This window comes from Drosophila novamexicana, unplaced genomic scaffold (assembly GCF_003285875.2).
Source record: "Drosophila novamexicana strain 15010-1031.04,08,12 unplaced genomic scaffold, DnovRS2.1 tig00004554-arrow-pilon, whole genome shotgun sequence".
Classification (NCBI taxonomy): Eukaryota; Metazoa; Arthropoda; class Insecta; order Diptera; family Drosophilidae; genus Drosophila; species Drosophila novamexicana.
Window position 1 is genome coordinate 5,273,314 of NW_020825051.1, and position 16,328 is coordinate 5,289,641.

Here is a 16,328-nt window from a genome sequence, read left to right on the forward strand (position 1 = left end):
ACCTTTTTCAATTCGTAAGGATCCCTACTTTCAATTTGCATTCAAACAAATCAAAAATTGATGGCTTAAAAAAAGTTGTTGACCAAAAATCGATTCGTTTGTAAAGTCAACCTTTTCTGATGATTTTATTGAATATCTCGGCCAAATAACGTCCGATTTTGGAATGATATACCATTTTTGACTCGTAAGGATCAATACTATCGATTGGAGTTCAAAAATTGAAAATCTAAATTTTGACCAAAATCGACCAAAACAGCAAGGGGTTACATAACGTTTTTACTCAAAATCTGGGTCGGTTCGAAAATCAAAACTTTCTTGAAGGTTTTTTTGGAATATCTCGGGTAAATATCGTCTGATTTTGGAATGTTATTTCTTTTAGGAGCCCTTTCACATTAGCTGCAGCTGCAGCTATTGTTTAACAGCTGCCTTACAGCGCTCATCGACCTTCTGGGCATTTCTGCTCGCCTGGTACTTAAGCAGATTAAAACGACATAGCTCCGCGGGAGTTATGTCGTTTTGGAACGTCATATCTCCCGCGGAGTTATGTCGTTTTAATGATGATTTTTTTGGAATATATCGGCCAAATAATGCCCGATTTCGGAGTTTTACATTATTTTGGACTCGTAAGAATCAGTACTATCGATTGGCATCAAAAAAAGAAAAATCTAAATTTTGACCCAAATCGAAAAATAAGCAAGGGGTTACATCACGTTTTTTCTTAAAATCGGGGTCGGTTCGAAAATCAAAACTTTGTTGATCATTTTTTTCGAATATCTCGGGTAAATATCGTCTGATTTTGGAATGTTATACCTTTTTGAACTCGTACGGATCCCTACTATCAGTTGGCATTCAAACAAATTAAAAATCAAAGGGCTAAAAAAAGTTGTTGACCAAAAATCAATTAGTTTGTAGAGTTTGCCTTTTTTGATGATTTTTTGGAATATCTCGGCCAAATAATGCCCGATTTCGGAGTTTTACTTTATTTTGGACTCGTAAGAATCAGTACTATCGATTGGCATCAAAAAAAGAAAAATGTAAATTTTGACCCAAATCGAAAAATAAGCAAGGGGTTACATCACGTTTTTTCTTAAAATCGGGGTCGGTTCGAAAATCAAAACTTTTTTGATCATTTTTTTCGAATATCTCGGGTAAATATCGTCTGATTTTAGAATGTTATACCTTTTTCAATTCGTAAGGATCCCTACTTTCAATTTGCATTCAAACAAATCAAAAATCGATGGCTTAAAAAAAGTTGTTGACCAAAAATCGATTCGTTTGTAAAGTCAACCTTTTCTGATGATTTTATTGAATATCTCGGCCAAATAACGTCCGATTTTGGAATGATATACCATTTTTGACTCGTAAGGATTAATACTATCGATTGGCGTTCAAAAATTGAAAATCTAAATTTTGACCAAAATCGACCAAAACAGCAAGGGGTTACATCACGTTTTTTTTCAAAATCTGGGTCGGTTCGAAAATCAAAACTTTCTTGAAGGTTTTTTTGGAATATCTCGGGTAAATATCGTCTGATTTTAGAATGTTATACCTTTTTCAATTCGTAAGGATCCCTACTTTCAATTTGCATTCAAACAAATCAAAAATTGATGGCTTAAAAAAAGTTGTTGACCAAAAATCGATTCGTTTGTAAAGTCAACCTTTTCTGATGATTTTATTGAATATCTCGGCCAAATAACGTCCGATTTTGGAATGATATACCATTTTTGACTCGTAAGGATCAATACTATCGATTGGAGTTCAAAAATTGAAAATCTAAATTTTGACCAAAATCGACCAAAACAGCAAGGGGTTACATAACGTTTTTACTCAAAATCTGGGTCGGTTCGAAAATCAAAACTTGTTTGAAAGTTTTTTTTGGAATATCTCGGGTAAATATCGTCTGATTTTAGAATGTTATACCTTTTTCAATTCGTAAGGATCCCTACTTTCAATTTGCATTCAAACAAATCAAAAATTGATGGCTTAAAAAAAGTTGTTGACCAAAAATCGATTCGTTTGTAAAGTCAACCTTTTCTGATGATTTTATTGATTTTATTGAATATCTCGGCCAAATAACGTCCGATTTTGGAATGATATACCATTTTTGACTCGTAAGGATCAACACTATCGATTGGCGTTCAAAAGTTGAAAATCTAAATTTTGACCAAAATCGACCAAAACAGCAAGGGGTTACATAACGTTTTTTCTTAAAATCGGGGTCGGTTCGAAAATCAAAACTTTTTTGATCATTTTTTTCGAATATCTCGGGTAAATATCGTCTGATTTTAGAATGTTATACCTTTTTCAATTCGTAAGGATCCCTACTTTCAATTTGCATTCAAACAAATCAAAAATCGATGGCTTAAAAAAAGTTGTTGACCAAAAATCGATTCGTTTGTAAAGTCAACCTTTTCTGATGATTTTATTGATTTTATTGAATATCTCGGCCAAATAACGTCCGATTTTGGAATGATATACCATTTTTGACTCGTAAGGATCAACACTATCGATTGGCGTTCAAAAGTTGAAAATCTAAATTTTGACCAAAATCGACCAAAACAGCAAGGGGTTACATAACGTTTTTACTCAAAATCTGGGTCGGTTCGAAAAAAAACTTGTTTGAAAGTTTTTTTGGAATATCTCGGGTAAATATCGTCTGATTTTGGAATGTTATTTCTTTTAGGAGCCCTTTCACATTAGCTGCAGCTGCAGCTATTGTTTAACAGCTGCCTTACAGCGCTCATCGACCTTCTGGGCATTTCTGCTCGCCTGGTACTTAAGCAGATTAAAACGACATAACTCCGCGGGAGTTATGTCGTTTTGGAACGTCATATCTCCCGCGGAGTTATGTCGTTTTAATGATGATTTTTTTGGAATATATCGGCCAAATAATGCCCGATTTCGGAGTTTTACATTATTTTGGACTCGTAAGAATCAGTACTATCGATTGGCATCAAAAAAAGAAAAATCTAAATTTTGACCCAAATCGAAAAATAAGCAAGGGGTTACATCACGTTTTTTCTTAAAATCGGGGTCGGTTCGAAAATCAAAACTTTTTTGATCATTTTTTTCGAATATCTCGGGTAAATATCGTCTGATTTTAGAATGTTATACCTTTTTCAATTCGTAAGGATCCCTACTTTCAATTTGCATTCAAACAAATCAAAAATCGATGGCTTAAAAAAAGTTGTTGACCAAAAATCGATTCGTTTGTAAAGTCAACCTTTTCTGATGATTTTATTGAATATCTGGGCCAAAAAACGTCCGATTTTGGAATGATATACCATTTTTGACTCGTAAGGATCAACACTATCGATTGGCGTTCAAAAGTTGAAAATCTAAATTTTGACCAAAATCGACCAAAACAGCAAGGGGTTACATAACGTTTTTACTCAAAATCTGGGTCGGTTCGAAAAAAAACTTGTTTGAAAGTTTTTTTGGAATATCTCGGGTAAATATCGTCTGATTTTGGAATGTTATTTCTTTTAGGAGCCCTTTCACATTAGCTGCAGCTGCAGCTATTGTTTAACAGCTGCCTTACAGCGCTCATCGACCTTCTGGGCATTTCTGCTCGCCTGGTACTTAAGCAGATTAAAACGACATAACTCCGCGGGAGTTATGTCGTTTTGGAACGTCATATCTCCCGCGGAGTTATGTCGTTTTAATGATGATTTTTTTGGAATATATCGGCCAAATAATGCCCGATTTCGGAGTTTTACATTATTTTGGACTCGTAAGAATCAGTACTATCGATTGGCATCAAAAAAAGAAAAATGTAAATTTTGACCCAAATCGAAAAATAAGCAAGGGGTTACATCACGTTTTTTCTTAAAATCGGGGTCGGTTCGAAAATCAAAACTTTTTTGATCATTTTTTTCGAATATCTCGGGTAAATATCGTCTGATTTTAGAATGTTATACCTTTTTCAATTCGTAAGGATCCCTACTTTCAATTTGCATTCAAACAAATCAAAAATCGATGGCTTAAAAAAAGTTGTTGACCAAAAATCGATTCGTTTGTAAAGTCAACCTTTTCTGATGATTTTATTGAATATCTCGGCCAAATAACGTCCGATTTTGGAATGATATACCATTTTTGACTCGTAAGGATTAATACTATCGATTGGCGTTCAAAAATTGAAAATCTAAATTTTGACCAAAATCGACCAAAACAGCAAGGGGTTACATCACGTTTTTTTTCAAAATCTGGGTCGGTTCGAAAATCAAAACTTTCTTGAAGGTTTTTTTGGAATATCTCGGGTAAATATCGTCTGATTTTAGAATGTTATACCTTTTTCAATTCGTAAGGATCCCTACTTTCAATTTGCATTCAAACAAATCAAAAATCGATGGCTAAAAAAAAGTTGTTGACCAAAAATCGATTCGTTTGTAAAGTCAACCTTTTCTGATGATTTTATTGAATATCTCGGCCAAATAACGTCCGATTTTGGAATGATATACCATTTTTGACTCGTAAGGATCAACACTATCGATTGGCGTTCAAAAGTTGAAAATCTAAATTTTGACCAAAATCGACCAAAACAGCAAGGGGTTACATAACGTTTTTACTCAAAATCTGGGTCGGTTCGAAAATCAAAACTTGTTTGAAAGTTTTTTTGGAATATCTCGGGTAAATATCGTCTGATTTTGGAATGTTATTTCTTTTAGGAGCCCTTTCACATTAGCTGCAGCTGCAGCTATTGTTTAACAGCTGCCTTACAGCGCTCATCGACCTTCTGGGCATTTCTGCTCGCCTGGTACTTAAGCAGATTAAAACGACATAACTCCGCGGGAGTTATGTCGTTTTGGAACGTCATATCTCCCGCGGAGTTATGTCGTTTTAATGATGATTTTTTTGGAATATATCGGCCAAATAATGCCCGATTTCGGAGTTTTACATTATTTTGGACTCGTAAGAATCAGTACTATCGATTGGCATCAAAAAAAGAAAAATCTAAATTTTGACCCAAATCGAAAAATAAGCAAGGGGTTACATCACGTTTTTTCTTAAAATCGGGGTCGGTTCGAAAATCAAAACTTTTTTGATCATTTTTTTCGAATATCTCGGGTAAATATCGTCTGATTTTAGAATGTTATACCTTTTTCAATTCGTAAGGATCCCTACTTTCAATTTGCATTCAAACAAATCAAAAATCGATGGCTTAAAAAAAGTTGTTGACCAAAAATCGATTCGTTTGTAAAGTCAACCTTTTCTGATGATTTTATTGATTTTATTGAATATCTCGGCCAAATAACGTCCGATTTTGGAATGATATACCATTTTTGACTCGTAAGGATCAACACTATCGATTGGCGTTCAAAAGTTGAAAATCTAAATTTTGACCAAAATCGACCAAAACAGCAAGGGGTTACATAACGTTTTTACTCAAAATCTGGGTCGGTTCGAAAATCAAAACTTGTTTGAAAGTTTTTTTGGAATATCTCGGGTAAATATCGTCTGATTTTGGAATGTTATTTCTTTTAGGAGCCCTTTCACATTAGCTGCAGCTGCAGCTATTGTTTAACAGCTGCCTTACAGCGCTCATCGACCTTCTGGGCATTTCTGCTCGCCTGGTACTTAAGCAGATTAAAACGACATAACTCCGCGGGAGTTATGTCGTTTTGGAACGTCATATCTCCCGCGGAGTTATGTCGTTTTAATGATGATTTTTTTGGAATATATCGGCCAAATAATGCCCGATTTCGGAGTTTTACATTATTTTGGACTCGTAAGAATCAGTACTATCGATTGGCATCAAAAAAAGAAAAATCTAAATTTTGACCCAAATCGAAAAATAAGCAAGGGTCGGTTCGAAAATCAAAACTTTGTTGATCATTTTTTTCGAATATCTCGGGTAAATATCGTCTGATTTTAGAATGTTATGCCTGAACTAAACTTTAAGGGAAAATAAAACCTAGCTGCGAAATTAAACAAAATATAAGAACTCAATAAACATGGTAAATATATAAATACGTACAGATATTACTCTGATTTGCCTGGGCGAAGTACGTTTCAGTCTTCCACCTTTTTTTTCCGAGCGTGCTCTGGATTATTCATATAATTAATAAATATTATAATTATACGAATTAATATTAATTAATTAAGCTTATGAGAAGTATTTAAAAGTAAAAAGATGTAAGCTTTGTCTGCTCGGTACACATTTTAATTGATAGAACAAATATACCATAATAATATTAACTATTGTATTCGTATCGTATAAATTTATATCTGGTATAGTAGGTATATATATCTCAATATTTGATAGCTGCTTGGTTACCTGTGTTACCTGTTGTTCGTTCAGTTGTTCGTCTTGTTATAGGCGCTTTAATATAGTGTGTATTATGTCTATATATGTAGTTAAATAATAAACACTTTAGGCTAGTTACAATTCGTATGGTATGTTAGACGATTTATATGTAGTATGCACTTTGGATAGTTATTCTTGATGATAATAGTTATAGTAATAATAATAATACTAAGCTAGACGACATTTAGCATAGGCATTAATTAGTTGCTTTCGTTACTTGGAGGATGAGTATTTGGATTCGAATAATGTACGTAACAAACGTTCAATTGAACAGATCATATAAGTTATCGTAATTGTTATCGTAATCGTAATCGTTATCGTTATCTGTTATCGAATTAAGTTTAGCATAAATAACTAGGTTAGTTTTGTTGAATAGTTGCAAATCTCTCAATATATATACAAACTTGACTTGAATTCATATTATTAGCTAATAATAACAGCTGATGTTCTGCAGCGCCCTCTAGCGTTGGGTAGCCTCGTCGTAGCAAGTCGTTCTAACTTTTCGTTTTGACCAAACAGAATGTACATAAAATCACAGTCTATTGTTTAGGAGATATATATAGTATATGGCAATAAATTTGACTAGACAAACAGACAGACAATTATTGGATTAGAAGTAGACGGGGGAATACGACTTGCTCGCCGAGTTGGCGCTTGGCGACACCACCCTACCAAAGGACATCGTAATCGTAAACATGCTCGGATGAGGCTATAATCAGACACTTGACAATCTCATCGAAGGAGCGTTTCAGTTTCCATTTGCTTGGCTGGCGCAGCAGCTGCAGCGACTTTAGCTTGACCCTGCACTTGGACTTGTTCTTATTGTTGTTGTTGTTGTGGAGCTCGTGCCAGGGACTGTTAGTGGTGGATGTGGCTTTGGTTTGCATCCGGGGCACATTAATGTAGTCATGCTGGCGCTGCTGGTGCAGCGCCTGCTGCCGCTGCTCCTGATAGTAGTGATTCAGATTGGTCAAGTAGTAGAAGTCGCCATCGTTGATGACATCGATTTCGGCGTAGTTGCCGCCGTCGCTCTCCGGCTGCTCTGCGATGGCTGTGCTGGATGCCTTGGCGAAGAGTTGATCAAATCACATGTTTTCATCGAACTTGGCAAAGTTGTTGTCCTCGTTCCACTGGAACTTGTTGGCATCCGCGCTGTTGGCGTCGTCCTCTTGGCCGGGCAGCACCGGTTCGTCGGGTGACTTGAAGAATTCGTCATCCTCGAAGGGATCCTCCTGTTTTTTGGCGAATATATTCACTGATTCGGATTTCTTGATTAGCTCTTGACGCTGCTGCAGCCGACTGCTGCGCATGTTCTGCTTCCGGCTCGAGGCAGAGGGCGCTGCCGGCGACGACTGCTCCTTGTCAAAGTCGAAGGACGCCTTTGCAAAGTCATCCTCGAAAGCGGCATCATCGAACTGCGACACCTTTACGTTATCATCGAAACGCAGCTTCTGGGTTATCGGGGGCGTCGAGCTGGGCGCCGCCTCCAGCTCGAAGTTGCCATCCCGCTGTTGCTGCTGCTGTTGCTGCAGCTTCTCACGCTCCGAGAAGTCATTGGAGAAGCGAAACAGCGATTTGGAGCCGAGCGTGCTGCTAGCCGAGATGAGCCCAGCGGGCGTGGAATTGCAACTGGACGCAGTGCCAGCGGGCGCTGGCGGTGGCGAGCTCTGATTGAAGTCCGACTCGAAGCCATCGTCAAAATTGAATTTGGTGCCACCGCCGACTCCGCCGCCAACGCCAGCAGATGATTCGCCGCCGCTCATCATGACCGCAGTGCTGCTGGCATTCGATCGGGGCGTGGGCGTTTGCTCGTAGCTGTCCACGAAGCCATAGTCGCTATTAACGCCGCCACCGCCGCCGCCGGCTGTGCTGCGTGTCCGATTCTGTCCAGGCAGCTTGGCCAGGCCGGGCGCGTGCCGCTCCTGCTGCCTGCGCTCGCTCTCCAGCATACGCTGATGCATCTCGTGGCGACGTCGATTCAGACGCTCAAATTTATCCTCGTCTGTGGGCGGCTCATCATCCACATAGTCCTCGTCGTCATCGTCGTCGTCATCGTTATCGTTGCGCTGGCAACTGATGTAGTCGTAATTGTCGCGTTGCACGCCACGCCCACTGCCATATCGTGCGCCCACGGTGGCCAAATCCTTGGTGCTGCGTGCGCGCGCCTTCTTGCGGAATCTGCAAGCGGATCAAGTATAAAGTATCGAGTTTTAGCAGTTTGTCAGCACCGCATACCTGCGATCCTTCTCGCCATCGGAGGGCGTCTGCGCCAGCGCCGCGGCACGTCGGCTCTCGGCCAGGCGGCGCTCCGTTTCCGCAGCGCTTGCTGGACGCTTCCAGGACTTCTGGCCAGGTAGCGTGGGCTCTGTGAAGGGGAGTTTTTATATGCGCATGCTTGAAGTTCCTCAAGTAAACTTACCCTCACCATCCCAGGGACTGGAGCCGCTGCTCTTGCGCAAGCGCTGTGGTGCGCCTGGCACCACGTCGCCTCCCAGCTGGCTGGGTCGCTGCAGGCTGCGTTGCCTTTGAAAGTCCTGCTCCGAGTCCTGTTCGTAGTCAATGTCGCCGGCGACGCGCAGCTTGGCAGACGACGTGGCCGGTTTGCGCAGCGATCGCGTCTTCAACTCCCGATCCCGTTCGCGATAGTCGTCGCGACTGTCCAGGCTGCCGTAGGCGTCGCCGCCGCTGCCGAAGCTGCGTCGCCGTCGTGTCGAGCTCTCGAAGGACTCGACGCTCTCGCGATCGAATGACTTGCGCTCCCGCTCCCGTTCCCTCTCTCTGTCCCTGTCCCTGTCCCGCTCGTACAGATAGTCTGGCCGCGATTTATAGCCCAGACCCATGGGCGAGCGTCGCTCCTCGTAGACGTTCTCGTAGTCAAAGTCATAGCCCGGACGCGCATAGTCCCTGTACTCGCGCTCCCGATACTTGGAGCGTTCGCGTTCCCGCTCCCGCTCCCGTGGCAGCGGCTGGCCGCGCTTGTCGTACATGGGCGCCGGCGGGCCGTAGCTGGAGCGCTCGTAGGCGCTGCGCTCAAAGGAACGCGCGCGCACGCCCTGCTCAATCTCCTGCGGGGACCAGGTGTGATGTGCCGGATGATGGTACCAGCTGGGCGAGTCTACAATTGAGAATCGAAGAAGTTAAGTGATTGGTCAGATAAGAAGAGGCTCTTTGAAAAGTGAGACCCACCCAGTTCAAAGTTGTCCCTGCTGCGTGAGAGTCCGTGCTTGAATTTGCGTTGCGTCTGTTCCCGATCTCGGCGAGCGCAGAACTCGGCGTCGTAGCTGCAAGTTCAGAGAACGCATGAGTTAAGAAAAAATTGGGAGAGTTGGAAGCGACTTACTCGTAGTCCTCGTCGCAGGAGTTGAGGCGTCGGGCGTGGCGCATGTAGTAGCCATGGGCATGCGAATGCGGTGGCAGCTGTGTGGGCGGCGGCAGGCCGCGGCGCTGCTGCTTGAGATAGTCGGGCGTCTCGTCGTCCCAGGGACTGAGGTCGCGCGAAGAGGAGGAGGTCTGCTGGCGTTCCTTTTTAGCCCAGCGGCGCTGCTGCTGCTGCTTGGACCAGCCGCCGGCATCGTCGCGCGGATCGGAGCTGCACGGCGACTCAGCGGTGTCCTGCTGTGATGTATTCGAGGCGGGCGGCGGCGGCAGCGTGAGACGTGCCTTGCCCTTGCCAGCGCCCGGCCCGATGGCCACCTTGGGCGAGTCAAAAGTGGCCCACGACGGCTTATCCCGGTCGCGTTCGCTCTGCATCTGCTTGGTGGCCGTGTCAATTAGCTGCGACACGGCGGACAGCTGCGAGGCCACGGGCGAGACACCCGCCGCCTGATTCAGCGGCGGTGCCGGCGATTTCTGGAGCGGAATGGGCGAGGTACTCACATCATTAAACTGCGAGGGCGTGTGCAGACTGTGGGCGGGGCCGCGCGATGGCGCCGCCGAGGATGTGGCCGGGGAAATGCGATCGCGCGAGTCCAGCGATAGATTGGAGATGGCGCGCTGCATTAGCTCGTCGATTTCGATGTCATCTCTGCCGGCACAGCTCGTCGCGCTGACGACGGTGAGGAACTTGTTGTCCTGCTTGGGCGGCAGCTGCTCCTCCGACTTGAACTCGGGCTTCTCGGCGCTAGTCGATAGTTTCTCGTACTGATCCTGTGCGCTGACAGGCTCCGCATCCTTCTCGTTGCTGTCCATGCTGCTCTCGCCGCCCGCATCCTCGTCATCGTCGTCGTCGTCATCATCGGCAACGGTCAGGGCCGAGGATGAGGGCTCAGCGGGCAGGCCGCGGCTGTCGACAAGGCCGCGTCTATCGTGGCTGCTGTCCATGATTTGGCGTATGTCCTGATCCTCGTTGAACTCATCACTGAACAGATCCTGCAGCAGATCCTTCTCGGCAACGGCAGCTGCCGCGCTCGCCGGCGGCGGCTTGTCAAAGAGATTCTCCACCAAAATAATGTCGCGCAGCGCCGCATAGCGATCCTTGGCCTGGGCGACTACCTCGGTAATCTTGGTGTCTATCTTGGGCGGTGCCGGCTCCATCTCCAGCTCGGCCACATCAATTTCCAGCTGTGCCAGCGGCTGCTGTTGCTGCTGCTGCAGTTGCTCCTGTTGGGCTTCGTCCACTGGCGGTGGCGTTAGATCGCCCATAAGATCCGTCTCTTGCTGTTGCTGCTGCAGCTCCTGGTCGATGATCTCCCGAAAGACGGCGTAACGATCCGCGGGCGGCACAGCGGGAGCGGAGAGTGCGGGCGCCTCATTGAAGTTGGCAAAATTGGCCACAAACGCATCCTGGCCCACATCCTCACCGAAGGTATCGTCGAACTTGGCCACGAACGAGGTCTGCTGATCAAAGTTCACCTTGAACACCGCCGAGGCCGACGAGCCAACGGCGGCGGCTGGAGCCGGACTCGCACGGGATTTGGGCTGCGTTTGGTCGCCGCTTAGCTGCAGATACTCGGACAGATAGGCCGTCAGCTGGACGAGGGTCATGGTGCTCAGCTTGCTGGCGGGCACGTTCAGCTTTAGCGCCAGCTCGTCCATGCCCAGCGTAAGCAGCTGCGTCAGCGTAATGTCCGGCGCCAAAGCGGCCGACTCCTTCTGCGACTGAGCCTGCGACTGGGCGTGGGCGGCCTGTGCCGCCTGCAGAATCTCGGCCTTGTTCTCGTAAATGTCCTGCGGCCGGCCGAGCGACGCCTGCCGCTGCGGACGCGCCCGACTGCTGCTGCTCTGCGTGGGTGGCGGCAACAGCGGCGGCGGCGTGCCGCCCAAGGGCGCCAGATAGTCGTCATCCGTGTGGCCGGGCTTGCGCGGTCGTCCCGGTCCCGGAAAGCAGCCGTCGGAGCGGCCCACGCGACGCGAGGGCAACGGGATGGGCGGCGCGTCGGCGCTGCGGCGCAGCTGATTGCTGGCATGGTTCAAGTACTCGTAGCGGCCAACAGGTGGCGCTGCGGGCGTAGGCCTGATGACCAGATCGCTGAACTGCTTCTTGGGCGGCAGCGGCGGCGGCTCAGCATAGGGCGTGGAGTCGGGTCGTGGCGGCGGCTCCGGCGCCGCCTCGTTCTCGCTGAGCGAGTCGCTCTCCTGCAGGCGACGCATATTGACGCTGGAGCCGACGCCGGCGGAGGAGTCTCCGCGTTTGGAGAAGCGCGCCTGCCCAAACAAATGCGGCATCTTCTTGTTGCTAATGCTCGAGATAACGTCCAGCGGACCGCCCACATTGACAACGCTGGCCACGGGCGTGGGACGATGACGCACGCTGCTCACGGGCGCCGGCTCCAGGCGCGAGATATCCGCCTGCCAGCCGTCCGGCTGCTGCTGCTGCTGTTGTTGCTGCTGCTGTTGTTGCTGCTGCTCCGGGGGCAGCTGCACCTGGAGCGGCCCATTGAAAACATTGGCAGCTGGAACTGTGCTGACCGTGGGCTGTGGCACATCGAACTCGAAGGCGTCCAGCTTGGCAAAGAGATCGCCGTCCTGGAAGGGATCCGGATCGCTCTTCTTGCGCGTGGGCGAAAACGGATCCGTGTCGCGTGGCAGCAGCACGGGATTAGCATCCTCCTCGACGGTATTCGTGCTCGTGCTGGGCTCTGTGGTATAATAGTTCATGGCTGGATTAATTGGCATGGACAAGGCTGCAGTTTGACGTAGCATTAGTTTTAGTCTGGCAGCCGAAAAGTCTTCGACTTGAGCAAGGTAAAGGCTCGGGATGGGCACTGGTGTTTGGGTCTGGGAGTGGGTTTGGCTGTGGGTTTGGGTGTGGGTTTGGTGCTGGCTGCTGCTGTGGGCGGGGGGCGTGGGACTAGGCTGGGAGCGGGAACGGGAGCTGTTTGTTAGTAGCTGGTGCTGGGGCCCAAGGCTGGCGGTGGTTATTAGTGGGTTAGTTGTGGTGCTGCTGCTGCTGCTGCAACTGGCGGCGTTTCCTGCGCGATTCGTGCAAGTGCAAATGTTAGCCGTGTTAGTAAACGGGGCTAATTGGTGGTGGGCGTGGTCAGTACCTGATGCTGTGTTAGTAGTTTCTGCTGCTGCTGCTGCTGCTGCTGTTGTTGTTATTGTTGCGTTGGTCTCCTCAAAGAGGGAGGCATCGCGGGCACCGAGAAAATCATCAAAGTTATCGCCCTGACTGGAGCCGAGCTCCTTGAGCAGCTTCTTGGGCGGATTCTTGAGCTCTTGGAAGAAGTATTTCTTATCGACATAGGGCCTGGTGCGCCCAATGCCCAGCGGATCCAGATCCGTAAACGCATCTGGCGAGCCACGCAATTTCAGAGAGAGAAGCAGCGAGAGAGCGAGAGAGAGAGAGAGGGAGAGACTCGCTATTAACAGAGACTCCAAGGAGTAAAAGAAGCGTGCACTTGTGCGAGAACTCAAGAGAAAAACGAAGTAAAACTCAACTGAACTGAACTTTAAATAAAGACCACAAACTGAAGCGCAAAAACAACAACAAACAAAACAACTTAAGGAGCGGTGCATTAGGGGTTAGTAAGTGTTTAAATATTAACATAAAAGGCCTTGAAAAGAGCTGCATTCACGATGGAAGGAACACTTCTTAAATCTATTCGGGATTTAACTAACAGGACAGAACTTCAGGTTTCAAATCCCTGCTAGTTTAAACAATTTATACAGCAATGAAGCGCTGTTACCAACATTTGCGCACAATGTTAAAGAGCTGCTAAGTAGTACACGTTTTACATACCAAGTAATGTTAAGCCTTAAAAGTTTCTTCCGTCTTCTCAAGTGAGACATTAAATTATACATATGCTTGCTATGTTAAGTCAATGTTAAGTAAAGATTTCTTTACATCACATTAAAGATTTAAATGAAGCGCTGTGAGCAACATGTAATTAAATGCTAAGTTAAAAACATTTTACAGAAATTTCCCCACACTTTAACAGCCAATGTTAACGAATTAACAGCAAGACTTTACATACTTAAGACCCACATACTTAAACAGCCAATTTTAGCGTATTAACAGAAGCAGTTCAAGTTAACAACAACAGTTTCATTAACAATTTGCTTTATCTCTGGTGTTCAATAGGTTCTACCAGCTGCTCCCTCCCCATGTAAGTCTCCCGAGTTGATATATAAATATATTTGTTTGCTATTTGTGCTAGTAAATTTTACTGTAAGCGAGAAATGCGACCAATTGACTGCGATTCATTGAGCTCATCTGCTGGGTCTCAGCTGGCAATTGTCGCAGACCTGCTCGCACCAGACGCCCTGCCCCCTCGCATCCATCGTGAATGGCAGCTCTCTTACAGATTGACCGCTTGTGGCAATCATTTATTAACGAACTTCTTTTTATGCTCAACAACTCACCCGACATGACCGCTGCTCCCGCTGCTGTTGTTGTCGCCCCTTCTGCCTCTGCTTGTGGTGCAGCTGCAGCTGCCGTTGTCAGGCTGGTCAGAGCCCCACTTAACCCCACTTCGTTGCCGGCGGCAGCTGTTGTTGTTGTTGTCGTTGCGGGCGCTGCGCAGATTTCGCTGATTTGTTGCGTGGGCGTTGCCGAGGATTCCCTGGTCGCCAGCGGCGCCATCGGCAGGCTGCCCAGCACGGCTGCCGCCGACATGGGCGTGGGCGTGACCGTCACCTTGGTCGTGTCAAAGACATCGTTCTGCTGCTGCAGCTCGTGCAGCCAGCCATCATCGTCATCCTGTTGCATGTTGGCCGGCGAGCTGCTGGCGCCAGGCACCGGGGAGAGCAGCGTGTCCAGAGCTGTGCTCTCCGGCGTCTTGCTGGGCTGCTTGTGGCGTGTGCGTCCGGAGTCGGGTGGCGGCGGCAAGATGTTGTACGAGGGCACATAGATGAAGGAGTCGCCGAAGGGATCATCCTCGCTGGCCGACTTGGTCAGCCCGGCGCCGGCCTGTGATATGGCTGGTTCGTTTGGCGTAATGCGCTCCATTTGGCTGATGCCACGCTGCAGCGATGTCAGCTCCTGCTCCAGATCGACCAGGTCCGCCACGGATTCCGGCGAGATCTGCAGAGAAGAAAAGTCATAAATGGAAAGGGGAGATAGAGATGGGCAACTACTTACCTCCTTGGCCGCACCGCCCGCCCCCTTGTTCACGTCGAGATTGACACCGAGTCGCGTGAGGCCGACGCCGTTCGAGGAGCCGGCGCCCAGCATGCTGAGATTGGAAGCATGCGCTGCTGCCGCGGAGCTGCTGCTGCCGGAGGCGAGCTCGCCGTGGCCAGCCTTCAGCGAGGACAAGGTGGCCAGCTGGCTGGCATGATCGTGCAGGGATTTGCCTTGGATCTGCTGGCGCGCCATTTCAATCTCTTTCTTCTTCAGCTCGAAGACGACCTGGAAGAGATCGCGCATGGCCAGCACCACCTGGCTGGCCGCCTTGTCCGTCTTGATGCCAAAGAACCGATGACCGCTATCCGGCGATCCAAATATATAGCCAAACGCACGCGAATCCGTCATATCCTGCGCTATGAACGAGATCTTGTGCACGGGATGATGGTAGAGCGAGTCGCTGGTCTTCTCGTCGCGCAGCCGCAACCCATCGATGGTCACATGGATGATGATGCGCTGCTTGTGCTCGCCGGCGGCGCGTATTGCCATCTTCAGATCCTGCAGCGCCTCCTGGCACATGCGATCGCCGCGCGCCTCGCCCACCTCCAGAATGCCAATCAGCTTGGCCTTGAACTGGACGCCATCCCCAAAGAAACGACCGGGATCATTGCGATCTGAAAAAATGCACAAAATACATATTCCATCATATTTTCTCTGCATGTGTGTGTGTGTGTGTAGGGAAAAACAAACAAACGTTTTGCGTAATTCGTCTCCTCCGGGCCGCTGGCGCCGCCAAGGCCGAAGGTTTGGGCCAGCGAGAGATTCGAGGATGCTTGGAGCTTGGAGACAAGCGACTTGACCATTTTGCTAGCCACAAACTCAGCTCAGAACATGCTCTATCTGTGTATCCATGTGTATCTGTGTGCGTGTGTGTGTGTATGTGTGTGTGTGGTATTCAGAGTATTTCCATGGCAAACACAAAGGCCAACAATGCGCACAAGCACAAACAATAATAACAAATAGCAACGATTTGCGCGACGTTTTTTTTGGACTTTAATTAAAAAAGAAACGAATAAAACGAATAAAGAACCAACACTGGCGGAAAATGTCGAAAAAGTAACAAAACGCGTGACAGCGCCCGCATCCGCAGCCGCTACGATTCGCGTTCAGGGAATGAATGAATGACGACAGCGCTGCGCGATGCTGCGCCCTCTGCTGTGGGAGTGCGAGAGCAGAGCACAAACACAAACACAAACTAACACACACGCAAGAGCACTGGAATTTTACTATTATATTGCGGTGTATTCAATGCAAAATTCTAAAACAGCAAATTGTTTGCATGGAGAGAGAACGAGCGAGAGAGAGAGAGCGCGCGCACGGTTGTTGTTTGCTAAAAATCTGAACGCAGCTGCACCACCTGCCGACAACGACAGCAGCGGCTGCAGCAGCAGCAGCAGCGACGCCGGCGCAGCAGCTGCCAGTTAAGCGGACTAAAAACGATCAGACGCGCTCATC

At 47.3% G+C, this 16,328-nt stretch overlaps 1 protein-coding gene across 1 annotated transcript; it reads right to left on the reverse strand.

The window, feature by feature from the left end:
* Window positions 1-6,159: 6,159 nt before the first annotated feature.
* LOC115769772 (protein disabled) lies at window positions 6,160-15,877 on the reverse strand. The gene is made up of 8 exons (XM_030714737.1): window positions 15,568-15,877; window positions 14,829-15,487; window positions 14,111-14,771; window positions 9,648-12,384; window positions 9,494-9,588; window positions 8,727-9,422; window positions 8,543-8,672; window positions 6,160-8,485 (listed from the first exon to the last, which is right to left on the reverse strand). The coding sequence occupies exons 1-8, from the start codon at window positions 15,674-15,676 to the stop codon at window positions 7,393-7,395; spliced, it is 6,180 nt and encodes a 2,059-aa protein (XP_030570597.1). The 5' UTR covers window positions 15,677-15,877; the 3' UTR covers window positions 6,160-7,392.
* Window positions 15,878-16,328: the final 451 nt, after the last annotated feature.

What these genes read in the sequence shown, in the direction of transcription:
- LOC115769772 (XM_030714737.1), bottom strand. Translation starts at nt 15,676, where the DNA reads ATGGTCAAGTCGCTTGTCTCCAAGCTCCAAGCATCCTCGAATCTCTCG. An exon ending in GGAGACGAATTACGCAAAAC is followed by an intron (nt 15,488 to 15,567) that starts GTTTGTTTGTTT and finishes GCATTTTTTCAG; the next exon opens with ATCGCAATGATCCCGGTCGT. An exon ending in GATGGCGAGAAGGATCGCAG is followed by an intron (nt 8,486 to 8,542) that starts GTATGCGGTGCT and finishes ATCCGCTTGCAG; the next exon opens with ATTCCGCAAGAAGGCGCGCG.